Source organism: Pecten maximus, unplaced genomic scaffold, assembly GCF_902652985.1.
Source record: "Pecten maximus unplaced genomic scaffold, xPecMax1.1, whole genome shotgun sequence".
Taxonomy (NCBI): Eukaryota; Metazoa; Mollusca; class Bivalvia; order Pectinida; family Pectinidae; genus Pecten; species Pecten maximus.
In genome coordinates this window covers 1-15,706 of record NW_022979443.1, presented here as the reverse complement: position 1 = coordinate 15,706, position 15,706 = coordinate 1, and the positions used below count along the sequence as shown (strand labels likewise).

The window sequence follows — 15,706 nt, the reverse complement described above, 5'->3', positions numbered from 1 at the left end:
TTTGGCCAACACATTTGGACACACGAGTCAAAGAACTGAATGGTAACACATTGGGACAGATGAGATAAGGAACTTAATGGTAACACATTGGGACAGGTGAGTCAAAGAACTGGATGGCAACACATAGGGACAGGTGAGTCAAAGAACTGTACAGTAGCACATTGGGACAGGTGAGTCAAAGAACTGAGTGGTAACACATTGGGACAGGTGAGTCAAAGAACTGTACAGTAGCACATTGGGATAGGTGAGTCAAAGAACTGTACAGTAGCACATTGGGACAGGTGAGTCAAAGAACTGAATGGTAATACATTGGAACAGATGAGATAAGGAACTTAATGGTAACACATTGGGACAGGTGAGTCAAAGAACTGAGTGGTAACACGTTGGGACAGGTGAGCCAAAGAACTGTATGGTAACACATTGGGACAGGTGAGTCAAAGAACTGTATGGTAACACATAGTGACAGGTGAGTCAAAGAACTGTACGGTAACACATTGGGACAGGTGAATCAAAAAACTGTATGGTAACACATTGGGACAGGTGAGCCAAAGAACTGAAAGGTAACACATTGGGACAGGTGAGTCAAAGATCTGCATAGTAACACATTGGGACAGGTGAATCAAAGAACTGAACGGTAACACATTGGGACAGGTGAGTCAAAGAACTGCATAGTAACACATTGGGACAATTGAGTCAAAGAACTGAGTGGTAACACATTGGGACAGGTGAGTCAAAGATCTGAATGGTAACTCATTGGGATAGGTGAGTCAAATAAGGTTGCTGTTTCACAGCACCTAAAAACTGTATGGTAACACATTGGGACAGGTGAGTCAAATACATTATTGATTCCACTGAAAACATCAAAAATGTCTGACTGTGTAATGGATCTCCTTTTATATCTTACCCTTTACACCCTCCATATCTGTCTTCATCGTGGCCTGTTGGACTTTGATTTCACCGATTTCCCCTGGAAAGACAATGATTGCACAGACTGAGTAATAAAGTAAATACATGTACCAGGTAAAATACCATTGATGTCATCCAGTATTAAACTTTAAATAACCACATGTCTAAACAAGAGGCCCATGGGACTTAACGGTCACCTGAGATTTGAAATATTTCGGTCAATTTAATTGACGCTTTTTGGCCTGACCCATCAATCTAAGGGATCAGTCAGGGCCAAAACGTGCATACCATTGAGCAGTCATCCCATGCTGATTATGTTAACAAATTTAGAATGAATTTCAAAACAGACAAAAGAAATGATATTCAAAAATGTAATTTCCCTATAACTATAGTGAAGTTTATCCCCTCCCATGGGCCAAACGTGAGACCCCAGGGCCTGGAAATTCAAAATTTTGGTAAAGCACCTTAAGACCCTTCTATCTATGAAGAGTATTTGATTCTACCATATCTGAGAGTAGAGAAGAAACTTTCAGTCAATTTGACCCTTTTTGGCCCAGCCCATCAGCCCCTAGGGGTCAACCGGGGCCAACATGTACATACCATCAAACTATCATCCTATGCTGATAATCTGAACCAAATTAGAACAAGAGGCCCAGAGGGCCTGTATCGCTCACCTGGATTTCATGAGATATTAAAGAGGCTTGCCCGCAGAGAGATCAGAAAAATTGGCTAATAGAAAAAGATTTTTTACACATGACAGATTGTTGGAATTGTTGAGTTTTTCATTTTATTTTCCTTATAAAATGCTGAAAAGTGATATTAAAACCTCATTTTTAAATATTATTTATTTAATCGCAACCCGCAATAAGTCTAATTTGATTGACACATCAAAGAAACAAGCACGTGCACAGTGCCGCACAGTGATAACTTCAAAGGCAGCGGCGATTTACAAAGAAGATTTGCCGTTATATTCCATACATTTCCCTCTCAGGTTGAGTTTTAAAACGTCTTTTAAATATATATTCTGTAATTGTTTTCAAGAAATAAAGTCGGAAAGCCTCTAATTTTGTCACATAGAAACGTGTACTGAAGTTTATTTAGTGATCGGAGATGTGCCGTTTACTGGTCCGTCTGCGGGTAAGCCTCTTTACACAAGAATGATGATTAAGTATATTTGTCACTGGTATTGCTATGTCAATATATCATAGGCATTTTATATGAGTACGTGAGGTTTTTATGCCAAAAAATGCATTAATCCATGAAATGAAATTGACTTTTGGTGCAACCCCGGATGCTTACCACAAAAATGTGAACGATATCCATTGCTTAGTTTCAGAAAAGTTGTTTAAACCAATTGACCCCTTTTCTTTTGACCCCGCCCTCTGCACCCCGGGGTCAGTTCCTTTCCGTTAAATTTGGGGGGGGGGGGGTCAACCCCAAATTTATACAATTTTGATTTTGAATCCCTGCCCCATGACCATGCTACCATATAAATGTGAGTAATATCTGTTGCTTAGTTTCAGAAAAGAAGTTGTTTATATCAATTCTGCCAAAATGACCCCTTTTGGCCCTGCCTCTTAGCTCCCCTGGGTCAGCTCTGTCATTCATACAGTTTTGAATCCCTACCCCAGGGGTTGTACCAGGCAAATATGAACGATATCCATAGCTGAGTTTCAGAGAAGAAGTTGTTCATATAAATTTTGCCAAATTGACCCCTTTTGGCCCGCCCCTCAGCACCCAGGGAGGTCGGCCCCACCATTTGTACAATTTTGAACCCTGACCCCAAAGGGATGCTCAGTCAAAAACGAGCAATATCTATCTATTGCTTGATTTCAGAGGAGAAGTTGTTCATATCAATTTAGCCAAATTGACCCCTCTTGGCCCCACCCTCTGCACCCCGGGGTCAGTTCCTTCCGTTAAATTTGGGGGGGGGGGGGGGGGGGGGGGGGGGGGGGGTCAACCCTAAATTTATACAATTTTGATTTTGAATCCCTGCCCCATGACCATGCTACCATATAAATGTGAGTAATATCTGTTGCTTAGTTTCAGAGAAGAAGTTGTTTATATCAATTCTGCCAAAATGACCCCTTTTGGCCCTGCCTCTTAGCTCCCCTGGGTCAGCTCTGTCATTCATACAGTTTTGAATCCCTACCCCAGGGGTTGTACCAGGCAAATATGAACAATATCCATAGCTGAGTTTCAGAGAAGAAGTTGCTCATATAAATTTAGCCAAATTGACCCCTTTTGGCCCCGCCCCTCATGCCCCAGGGAGGTCGGCCCCACCATTTGTACAATTTTGGATCCTGGCCCCAAAGGGATGCTCACAATCAAATATGAGCAATATATGTTGCTCAGTTTCTGAGAAGAAATTGTTCATATCAATTCTGCCAAAATGACCCCTTTTGGCCCTGCCTCTTGGCTCCCCAGGGGTCAGCTCTGTCATTTATACAGTTTTGAATCCCTACCCCAGGGGTTGTACCAGGCAAATATGAACAATATCCATAGCTGAGTTTCAGAGAAGAAGTTGTTCATATAAATTTTGCCAAATTGACCCCTTTTGGCCCGCCCCTCAGCACCCAGGGAGGTCGGCCCCACCATTTGTACAATTTTGAACCCTGACCCCAAAGGGATGCTCAGTCAAAAACGAGCAATATCTATTGCTTGATTTCAGAGGAGAAGTTGTTCATATCAATTTAGCCAAATTGACCCCTCTTTGCCCCACCCCTCAGGCCCCCGTGGGGTCAGCCTCACCATTTGTACAATTTTGAATTCCCACCCCATTGTAATGCTACCAGGCAAATATGATATACGGCTTCAGAGAAGAAGTCGTTTATATCAATATAGCCCAATTGACCACATTTGGCCCCGCCCCTCAGGCCCCTGGGGAGTCAGCCCAGTCATTTGTACAATTTTGAATCCCCACTCAATAGTGATGGTATCAGGCAAATATAAGCAATCTACATTGCTCAGTTTCAGAGAAGAAGTCGTTTATATCAATATAGCCCAATTGACCACATTTGGCCCCGCCCCTCAGGCCCCCAGGGGGTCAGCCCCATCATTTGTACAATTTTGAATTCCCACCCCATACTGATGCTACCAGCCAGGCAAATATGAGTGATATCCATCGCTTGGTTTCAGAGAAGAAGTCGTTAATATAAATATAGGTATATTGACCCATTTTGGCCCCGCCCCTATGGCCCCCAGGGGGTCAGCCCAACCATTTGTACAATTTTGAATCCTCACCTCTTCGTCTCAGGTGACCTAATAACCCTGTAATATAGTGACCAGTTGCCATTGCAACCATAATTTTGAGAAAAAGAAAGTGGCATGCACATCTACACATGGTCCTCTATATTTGTGTGAAGTTTCATTGAAATCAGCCCTTCGGTTTAGGAAGAGTTGTCTGCACAAACTTAAAGTTATGGTTCTAATCAGAAAACCTGTTTATAGTGATCAGTTGCCATAGCAACCATAATTTTGAGAAAAATAAAGTGGCATGCACATCTACACATGGCCCTCTATATTTGTGTGAAGTTTCATTGAAATCAGCCCTTCAGTTTAGGAGGAGTTGTCTGCACAAACTTAAAGTTATGGTTCTTATTGGAAAACCTGTTTATAGTGACCAGTTGCCATAGCAACCATAATTTTGAGAAAAAGAAAGTAGCATGCACATCTACACATGATCATTAATATGTGTGTGAAGTTTCCTTGGAATCGGCCCATCGGTTTAGGAGGAGTTGTCCGGACAATGTGTGTCTACAGACAGACGGACGGACAGACAACCTGATTCCAGTACAGTCAAACTTGTATATAGCGGACACCTGTCCATAACGGACACTTCCAGGAATCCCCAATGAAAATCACTATATAAATATCATGTATATAGCGGACACCTTCCTTATGCGGACAGCGGACACCTGTTTTTGTCCGTAAAGTTGTTTAAAATTCCGTATAACGGACACGTGAAACCATAGCTGTGTTGATATTTGTGTAAAACGTTTCTTAATAACAAGCAGAGCCTTAATTACTCAACTGCCCTGGCAGCAATGCTAACTTGGGAAGCCACTTCATCAGTCACTAATTGTCCTGTTACCTGTAAGTTGCTGTAACAATGGGCAGTAATTACAAGAGGGTGACTGATCACCATCGGCAGAGGTGTTTGTTTTCTCAACCCCACCTGTGACAGCTAAGCTTAGCCATTCAACCATAGCCTAGACAACAAGAATTGTCAGGGGGTAATTAAATCATTATCAATACCAATAAAAGAGGGACAAAGCAATAGTTATGTCTGTCATAATTGTTTTACTTACAAAATCAACCGTATGCAAATCTGACAGGGCCGGCACATTGTTGTCAGCCACCATTTTCTCACACTCGGAACTCCTCGGAATATGACTACCTAACATATTAAGAACAGCTGAAGAGTTCCGAGTGTCTTTGTATACACTATACTGAACCAGAAAACGGTATAGGACCTAATTATTAAATTTCCGAAAATATGTCTCAAAATAAATGCTTAGGGATTATAATTATCAGAGGAAAATGCGCTTTCATTTATAAAGAGTTGATGTTCTATTTATTTTCAAAAATATTGAGGATTAATGAAAATTGTTTTACTATGATGAGAATTACGTTTACTTGTTTGACTATGTCGGGTATTTGTCTGAATAGATATTCAGTATAGTATGATATTGTGATTTTTTTTTTAAACTATAGGCTTAATATAAATTATTTAAAATATCAACTTCAATTTTTGTGTCAGATGAATGATTGAAAATTAATCAATTAAGCATTTATCTTTAATTATTTGTCTTTTATCCATTTGTTTCAGTGTTTAAATATAATAAATCAGGAGACATATAGTGTACTAAAAACAGACTTTGGTTTGTTTCTTTGATTATAAGGGACATAACTCGTTGAACCTCTATATAAAGGAAACCTCTCTATAAAGGGGTATAACAAAAGGCCCATGGGCCGGCCTTAATGGTCACCCGAGATTTTTAATATTTCAGTTAATTTAATTAATTCAATTTAACTACCATTACAAGCTGATAATGTTAACCAAGTTAAAATGAACTTCAATAAAACTTCAATAGAAATCAAACAAATTATAGTCAAACTGTGATTTCCCTATATAAACTATGGTAAAGTTTACCCCCTCCCCAGGGGCAAACACGAGACCCCAGGGACATCAAATTCACAATTTTGGTAAAGCACCTTAAGACCCTTCCACCTACGAAGAGTATTTGATTCCATCGTAACTGAGAGTAGAGAAGAAGGTTTTTGAAATTTCCGTCAATTTGACCCTTTTTTACCCTGCCCATCAGCCCTTTTGGGTCATTCAGGGCATGCCATCAAACTGTCATCTCATGCTGATAATGTTAACCAAATTAGAATGAATTCCATTACAAATCCAATCAAAGTACTGAAAGTACTGCAGGAGGCATTAGTCAGATGTAAAAGGTGATATTTGACAAAGCAAGAATAGAAATTAAACTGATATCAACATGATGAAACATTTCTACTTAAGTGTGTCAAGCCAACTGCACAAAATGGTTTTCACAGTCCTGATGAATGTAATGGTTTAGACTGTTCCGATGTACATAATGGTTTTTACCATCTTCAAGTTTCAAACCAACTTCTACTTAAGTAGTTAAACATTTCTAATTTCAAACAAACCTTTACTTAAGAAGTTAAACATTTTAATTTTTTTTCAAACCAACTTCTACTTAGGTACATGTTGTTAACATTCATACTCTAAACCAATTTTTATACTTAAGTAGTTCAAAACTTGCATTTATGTGTTTAAAACCAACTTATACCTAATAGGCCTAGGTATTAGAAAGGTCGAAACAATATGATACACATTTAGATACGCTATAACAGTACACGATATGTATTGAAAATACAGGAGTGTCTGCTACTTTTTTGTTGAAAGTGTGCAATGTCTTTCAATATCTTGTAAAAAATTGCTTATTCCTTTCTATTTTGATCTTAGAATAATATCAAAATTTAGATTGACGACTTTTAAAAATTATTACTTTTTTATTCAACAAAGACATAATTTTTTTAAGAACAATTATTTCAAAATTAGGTATGATATCAATGAATATCAATTCCATCTATTTTAATAGATCCAATATCAATATTAACAATAAACTGTGATTTGTAATTTGTTGTTTTTCAATTTACCACCAAGATGTAGACACTAGCCAATTAGGTACTGTATATAAATATACAGTGTTTTACATGCAAAATATTGAAGAAAACTTTTATATTTGAAACCAATTCAATATGATTGTGTTTAAAGAAACTATAAGTCCCTTGGGGTGGGGAAAGAACACAGGGCCTATTTTTACATCAGGATTGTGTTCATCTCTTGATGTCAAGCAAGGCTATGTATGATTATCGGGTGTGGATCTGAATGGTTTCACAGATAAAACAAAAGTAATCAGTTTTCAATGGTGGGAAAAGCTTTACCAATTTTTACAATTTTGAATCCCTAGCTAGGATGCTAATAATCAAATATGATAGAAATCCGCCGCCTTCTTCCAGACAATTAATTGTTTATATCAATTTAGCCAAATTGACCCCTTTTGGCCATGCCCCTCAGCCCCTGGTGTCAGCCCCACCATTTGTACAATTTTGATTCCCTACCCCATAACGATGCTACCAGAAAACTATGAGAGATATCTATTGCTTAGTTCCAGAGAAGAAGTTGTTTACATCAATTTAGCAAAACTGACCCCTTTTGGCCACGCCCCTCAGGCCCCTAGGTGGCAAGCCCCAACATTTGTACAATTTTATATCCATACCCCATAAGGCTGCTACCAGTCAAATATGAGTGATATACATTGCTTAGTTTCAGAGAAGGAGTCGTTTATATCAATTAAGCCAAATTGACCCGTTTCGGCCTCATTATCTGGCCCCCGGGAGATCAGCCCAATCATTTGTACAATTTTGAATCCCTACCCCACAGGGATGCTACCAAAATACAAAATGTATGTGTTACGATGTGCCAAACATCAAACCTTCATGTGTATATAGATACATGTAATAGAGCATAAATCTTCTATCTGCAATTTAGGATTATTTTTTAATTTTGGCTGGAAAAAAAAGCTAATTTTTTTTCCTCCAAGTGCCATATCTCTGTCATTTTTCATCTGATGACAATAAAATATGCACATTCTGTTTCAGTGAACTATGTATGTTCTTTCATATTAAATGAAAAAAATGCTCAATTTGATATTTTTATTTTTGACCTTCTTTCGACCCCATAACAAGTTGTTGACCTTGACATTCTCTGATAATATGTCATTGAGAAAATTTAGCCCTGACCACATGCTAACCAATTTCTAATGAAAATGAAACAAATTGTGCTAAAATATGTGGGATGAGTTTCCTTACAATAGTAAAATTTATCCCCCTTCCGAGGGGGAATGGGACATATTTTGCTAAAACAGCGTAAGAACCTTTTGTACACCATTCTGCTATATCTAGGTCTTGAGAAGAAGACCGACGCGTGACGACAGAGCAAATTATAATGATGATGGTGTATATTATGAGCTGAATGTCAAAGGATTGTAAATTCTGTACATACTGTATTATAATTATATCATCAGGCAGTCAGCATAAATGTGTTTCATATCTATAATATTAGAAGTTTGACATTTTTGTACGTTATATATACTTAATTTTGACACAAACATTAAAGGAGTTAGTTACTTTCATCAATGCAGATGTTTTTCTAGAGTTGACTAAAATATATTTGTTAATTGTTAATAATGCTATATCTTTTCAGTCTAGGCGCCGGTGACATTGTTAATAGCAGTTGATATCTCCCAGACAATGAAACACAATGTTCATACGAACCGTCATGATTTTTTTTCATCACCAGGCCGGAACAATGAAATATGATATGAGCAATCTGAATAGTCAATATGAGATTTGATAGCTATAGGATGCCTCTCGTCGGTCAACCACTCGCTTAGCTTCTTTTTGTAGGAGTCAATAATATATGTATGTGAATTAAACTCTCGCGATGTCTGTTGCACATAATTAAGTGCAAAGAAATACATTGTGACTTAAGCCGAAAAAAAATCACACTTAAGTAGAAATAACACATAATAGTCAAAAACCCTATTATATGTGATCCGTGATAAGAAACAGTACTTAAGCATTTTTGGTAATTTATCCTGAAACGGTCTTCCATATTTGACATCCTGCAGATTGTTGCTTGTATATATATACATGTATATATATAGTTTTAACAGATTTGAAGGTCAATATTTGAAAATACCCAAATGGTTACACATTTATTCATAACAAATAAAATTATTGACATTTTTCCACACTTGCTGGAGACCAATAAGGAGATTAATGGTGATTATTTTAAGGGATTCATAATGTTTGCGACATGAAAATCCAACATGAATATTGATATTTGAGAAAGTTTTATATTACCGTATATGGATTAATCATATAACATGAAAACAGTATGAAAACAACAAAAAGTTGTATCAATAGGGTAAAAGCAATTTATATACATTTTTTTAATCTACAATTACTTTGTATTGCTTAAATAGCATATGTAATACAAATATTTCATAGCTTTAATTTGTGCATATTACATGAAAACATTTGAACAGGTTGAATAGCTGAATATATAAATAAGACAAGCTGGTTCAATTATCATTTTGTATGAAGCTTATACCTGGCTACTGCAGTAAATCTTATCACAAAAATCTAGATTCTATATATTGTCTCTGGCGGGGAAGGGACAGTCAAAATTACCACCACGACATATGTGCCAGTTTTCTAAGTTTTAAAAACTAAACGATCAGTTTCCATCACGCCATCACGTACTGATTCATGGATTTGAAACACATGAACTTCGATCAGTTATCGCAATAGATATTGTGGTCTGGCCATATCGAAAACAGTTTCGAACACTTATTTTAGTGGGTCAACAAACATATTTAACAAGAGGCCCATGGGCCTTAACGGTCACCTGAGATTTGAAATATTTCAGTTTATTTAATTGACCCTTTTTGCCCCCCCCCCCCCCCCCCCCTATCAGCCCCTAGGGGTCAGTCAGGGCCAACATATGCATATTATCAAACTTTCATTCCATGCTGAAAATGTTAACCAGAATGAATTCCGATAGAAATCAAAACAAATCAGTCAAAAATGTGATTTCCCTATATAAACTATAGTAAAATTTACCCCCTCCCCAGGGGCAAACTTGTGACCCCAGGGTCATGAAATTTAAAATTTCAATAAAGCACCATATTAAAGACCCTTCAAACTATAAAGAGTATTTGATTCCACCTTATTTCAGTCTTGAGAAGAAGATTTTTGAAATTTCAGTCAATTTGAACCTTTTTAGCCCCGTCCATCAGCCCCGGGGGGGGTCAGTCAGGGCCAACATGTGCATGCCATCAAACTGTCATCCCACGCTGACAATGTTTACAAAATTAGAATGAATTCCAAAACCAATAAAAGTCAAAAATGTTATTTCCCTATATAAACTATAGTAAAGTTTAGCCCCGCCCCAGGGGCAAACTTGAGACCCCAGGGTCATGAAATTCACAATTTTGGTAAAGAACCTTCAAACCCAGCCATCTATGAAGTGTACTTGATTCTATCATATCTGAGAGTAGAGAAGAAGATTTGTGAAATTTCAGTCAATTTGGCCCTTAAGCTTTTTAGCCCCGCCCATCAGCCCCTAGGGGTCAGTCAGGGCCAACATGTGCATGCCATCAAACTGTCATCCCATGTTGACAATGTTTACAAAATTAGAATGAATTCCAATAGAAATAAAACAAATTAAAGTCAAAAATGTGATTTCCCTATATAAACTATAGTAAAGTTTAGCCCCGCCCCAGGGGCAAACTTGAGACCCCAGGGTCATGAAATTCACAATTTTGGTAAAGAACCTTCAAACCCAGCCATCTATGAAGTGTACTTGATTCTATCATATCTGAGAGTAGAGAAGAAGATTTGTGAAATTTCAGTCAATTTGGCCCTTTTTAGCCCCGCCCATCAGCCCCTGGGGGTCAGTCAGGGCCAACATGTGCATGCCATCAAACTGTCATCCCACGTTGACAATGTTTACAAAATTAGAATGAATTCCAATAGAAATAAAACAAATTAAAGTCAAAAATGTGATTTCCCTATATAAACTATAGTAAAGTTTAGCCCCGCCCCAGGGGCAAACTTGAGACCCCAGGGTCATGAAATTCACAATTTTGGTAAAGAACCTTCAAACCCAGCCATCTATGAAGTGTACTTGATTCTATCATATCTGAGAGTAGAGAAGAAGATTTGTGAAATTTCAGTCAATTTGGCCCTTAAGCTTTTCAGCCCCGCCCATCAGCCCCTAGGGGTCAGTCAGGGCCAACATGTGCATGCCATCAAACTGTCATCCCATGTTGACAATGTTTACAAAATTAGAATGAATTCCAATAGAAATAAAACAAATTAAAGTCAAAAATGTGATTTCCCTATATAAACTATAGTAAAGTTTAGCCCCGCCCCAGGGGCAAACTTGAGACCCCAGGGTCATGAAATTCACAATTTTGGTAAAGAACCTTCAAACCCAGCCATCTATGAAGTGTACTTGATTCTATCATATCTGAGAGTAGAGAAGAAGATTTGTGAAATTTCAGTCAATTTGGCCCTTTTTAGCCCCGCCCATCAGCCCCTGGGGGTCAGTCAGGGCCAACATGTGCATGCCATCAAACTGTCATCCCACGTTGACAATGTTTACAAAATTAGAATGAATTCCAATAGAAATAAAACAAATTAAAGTCAAAAATGTGATTTCCCTATATAAACTATAGTAAAGTTTAGCCCCGCCCCAGGGGCAAACTTGAGACCCCAGGGTCATGAAATTCACAATTTTGGTAAAGAACTTTCAAACCCAGCCATCTATGAAGTGTATTTGATTCTATCATATCTGAGAGTAGAGAAGAAGATTTGTGAAATTTCAGTCAATTTGGCCCTTTTAGCCCTGCCCATCAGCCCCTGGGGGTCAGTCAGGGCCAACATGTGCATGCCATCAAACTGTCATCCCATGCTGACAATGTTTACAAAATTAGAATGAATTCCAATAGAAATAAAACAAATTAAAGTCAAAAATGTGATTTCCCTATATAAACTATAAAGTTTAGCCCCTCCCCAGGGGCAAACGTGAAACCCCTGGGTCATGAAATTTACAATTTTGGTAAAACACCTTAAGACCCTTCCATCTATGAAGAGTTTTTGATTCCAGCATATCTGAGAGTAGAGAAGATTTTTGAAGTTTTGGTCAATGTGACCCTTTTTGGCCCCGCCCCTCAGGCCCCTGGGGGGTGGGGACCATATAATTTACAATTTTGGTTGACCTTTAGCCATAGAAGCTTCCTGCCAAATTTCATAGAATTTGGTTCGTGGGTTTTGGAGAAGAAGTCGAAAATGTAAATTGTTTACGGACGCACGACGGACGACGACGGACAAAAGGGGATAAGAATAGGTCACTTGAGACTTTGTCTCGGGTGACCTAAAAATGTATAACTAACTTGCCTTTAATGCATGTTGATAGATATTGTAACGAATGTGCATGACATGCAAGTGGTTTTTGTAGTCTGCAGCATGAAAGTTTGTCAACTAGTGATCAGCTGATCTTTGTTTACGTTTGTACCCCCGGTGTGTTCAAAAGGCTACACAAGTCATTTATGTTAATTTGGGAATAGTGGGCAGCACAGACTGATAGAGTACATGTTTTACTATATGTCCATGTACTCAGTTGTTCATTTAGCGGTATTTCCGATTTTATATGATTTTTATTGTCAACAAGTAGCGCATTGTGGCAGCAGCAGCCGCCATCTTGGATCGTCACTAAGCTCAGCGTTCAGTGGCCGAAATTTATATTTTCATAGTGTAAGTCTCATATTGATAATTGTAACATAATTCATAGTTAATAAGATCCATAAAATTTCTAATGTATGAGGTATTCACATTTTATACGTACTTGTAGCGTATAACCGTTATTTTAAAGACATTTTCGTCTCGGCCAGTCGTACTGCTCCCACTGAAAAACTGTTGACGATGACGATTCGACCGGTTTTTGTAAACTCTGTAAATATACGGCTCGAAGTCGGTATTAGAAGTAATTGATTAGTTCTTAAGTGTAAAAAGAACAAATTCACACCGTAAACAAATTATTGTACGCTAAGGAAATTATTTTCTCTATGTTTTCATTTTCGGCACTATATTGCAATGCCGTAGCGTAACACTATAACAGTGAGTAAACAGTCTAACATTCCGCCATCTTGCCTCCACTTCTTCCAAATATGGAATTGTGGAGGCTGGGAAGAGTATGTGAGGCGGAGCGATCACCGGACGTAAAACCCATAAATAAACCGTGAAAGGAGGTTGTGCATAGGGGGGCTAAATCGGCCCACGGCGGTTTTTTGCCCGGAAACATATTTTTGCCAAAAGCATAATATCCCCGATTATGTGGGAGGAATTAATTTCCATTCCTCAATGTATACAGTATATTCTTTTTTTGGTGATTTCATTATTTCCCCATCTAACTGCATAAGAAGCTAATGTTTTGACCACTAAGTTAATTATTATCAGAGACATATCTGTATATATATATGTCTCTGTCAAGGTGAAGTATGTGGATGTATCTTTTCAAATGACACATTAATATAATTATATTTCTGATTGAAATGTAGTCTTATTACCAAAAATGATTCAAACTGATATAATTTTGTTATCCGAGCTGAAACACATTAGTTTGTCTATTTTAACAGCAAACCACCAGCATTAAAACTCAATGCCGTTTATCGTTTTTAAAGATATTTCTTGTTAAATTATAATTCCTATCCCTGTTTTAAAGTAGGTACTTACACGTGAGTATATATAGTTAGTAGAGATGATGAATGCGCGTGCTCACAGCTCACCTGTGTCAGTACCCCGGGGACACAACAGTAAGGTCCATGTGAGGACGAGTGTGTAGGGGACACCACAGTAAGGTCCATGTGAGGACGAGTGTGTAGGGGACACTACAGTAAGGTCCATGTGAGGACGAGTGTGTATGGGGACACCACAGTAAGGTCCATGTGAGGACGAGTGTGTAGGGGACACCCAGAGTAAGGTTCATGTGAGGACGGGAGCTCGTGAGGACGGGAGCTCGTGTGGGCGCACCCACTTGGATGTGCCGGAGGCAGTAACGTCATAGGTTGTCTCCCTTGGCACCCACTCTCCTGTGTAAATTACAAAATACGCTTTGTCGCGTTTAGAGGTTTGAGGGATTGAAAAAAGGTAAGCAGAACACGTTGTTGTCTGTTGTGTAGATTTGTTTATACCTTTACACCATGATAACCTTTTATCAGGGTGCTGATTGGTCGTATTATAGCCCGACAGGGGAATTAAACGTGTTATATCAATAATCACCGCGAGTTGTACCGGTGTTCGTTTCGTACCGCAGACGTACTGTTTTTTTTCCAGTACAGACCTACTTTTGATGACCACACTAAAATAACACCAGTTCGATGGCACTTGGATTACTTGTCTGGGACTACTCTAACATTGTAAGAGGTTAACGTTCAACACGACGAGCGCCGTGTCGCAGATCCACCAATTTAATCAGGCGGGCCAAGACCTCTTGTGTAATATTACAAGAGTCATGATCAAGAGTACTGCAGTACATAATCTTAAGTGTTACGATGATGATATCACCTTTAAAGCTGCAAGTTGTGGTGTAGTAAGATCGTCAGAGAATTCGGACTAAAGAGCATGGTGCTCATGTCAGCAAAATGTTTGAGTAATCAATGATTTGTTGTTGTTAAACCTACACCATAAAAAATCCTATCTATAGATTAAAGAATACATACAAAACTTTAGTATTTTCAGAAGTTTACTGATATAGGTATCATCTTTTAACGTTTCTCTAAGGGCTATGTCAGACGCTGAGGAAGACAGTAGCCCCTATGAGCAGGGTGAACTGGCCCCCAGCCCTGACTACAGAGAACAGGACGATGACCCTGATAGTCAGCTTTCGCTATCTCCACAATCAAGGGAAGCTATAGATGATGATGAAGACGAAGATGAAGATGTTGTACACACAAGCAAAGACAAGTAGGTTAAATTTTATAAGTCCTGTGTTATATTATGAGGATCAACATAAACAGGGCTCCGATGATCATAAAATGATTTTGTGTCACCATCATTCTGAAAACATGTCCTGATTTAATTTCAACACAACTGCTCTAATGGGATTCTTGTTGTTATGAATACAAATTAGTTTTCTCCGTTTTTTTTCATTCTTCCATTCTGATCTTATCAGCCTAGATGTTGCTGAGGTTTTGAATAGTCTCAATTATCAGATTGCAAATTGGCTCAAAAAAATCCCATTATAAATGAACACACTTATAATTTGTTTGTTTGCTGGGTTTATCACCCTGTGAACAGCCAGGGTTATTTTGAGACAGCCGGGTCTCCTTGCAGTAGTTCGTGCCTACCTCACTGAATAATATACAGAAGGCCTGTTGCATGCCATCCAGAACAATAAGGGTAATGTGTCTTGCCAAAGGACACAATCATGACAGCACAGACCAGTCCGTTTCTCAGCTTTCCCAGAAACACAAAGTAAACCAACACAGTTAGTTAGAGAGCATTAAACCATACACCTCAGATCTTCTCCTGATGTTATATGTAGCCAGTGTTCCAACCAACTAAGCTATTGCAGCCCCTTTACTGTATATAGACACATCTTAAAGAGTAGCTAGTACTGAAGCCAGGTTGACTA

General features: G+C 38.5%; 1 protein-coding gene across 1 annotated transcript; it reads left to right on the top strand.

Annotated features, from left to right (window-relative positions):
- Positions 1-14,039: 14,039 nt before the first annotated feature.
- Positions 14,040-15,036, top strand: LOC117318646 (histone-lysine N-methyltransferase, H3 lysine-79 specific-like; the record flags this gene model as incomplete). Its single annotated transcript, XM_033873610.1, is given in 2 exon segments — positions 14,040-14,220; positions 14,854-15,036. A coding segment is annotated over 1 exon segment (179 nt), but the record flags the coding sequence as incomplete, so codon positions are not given.
- Positions 15,037-15,706: the final 670 nt, after the last annotated feature.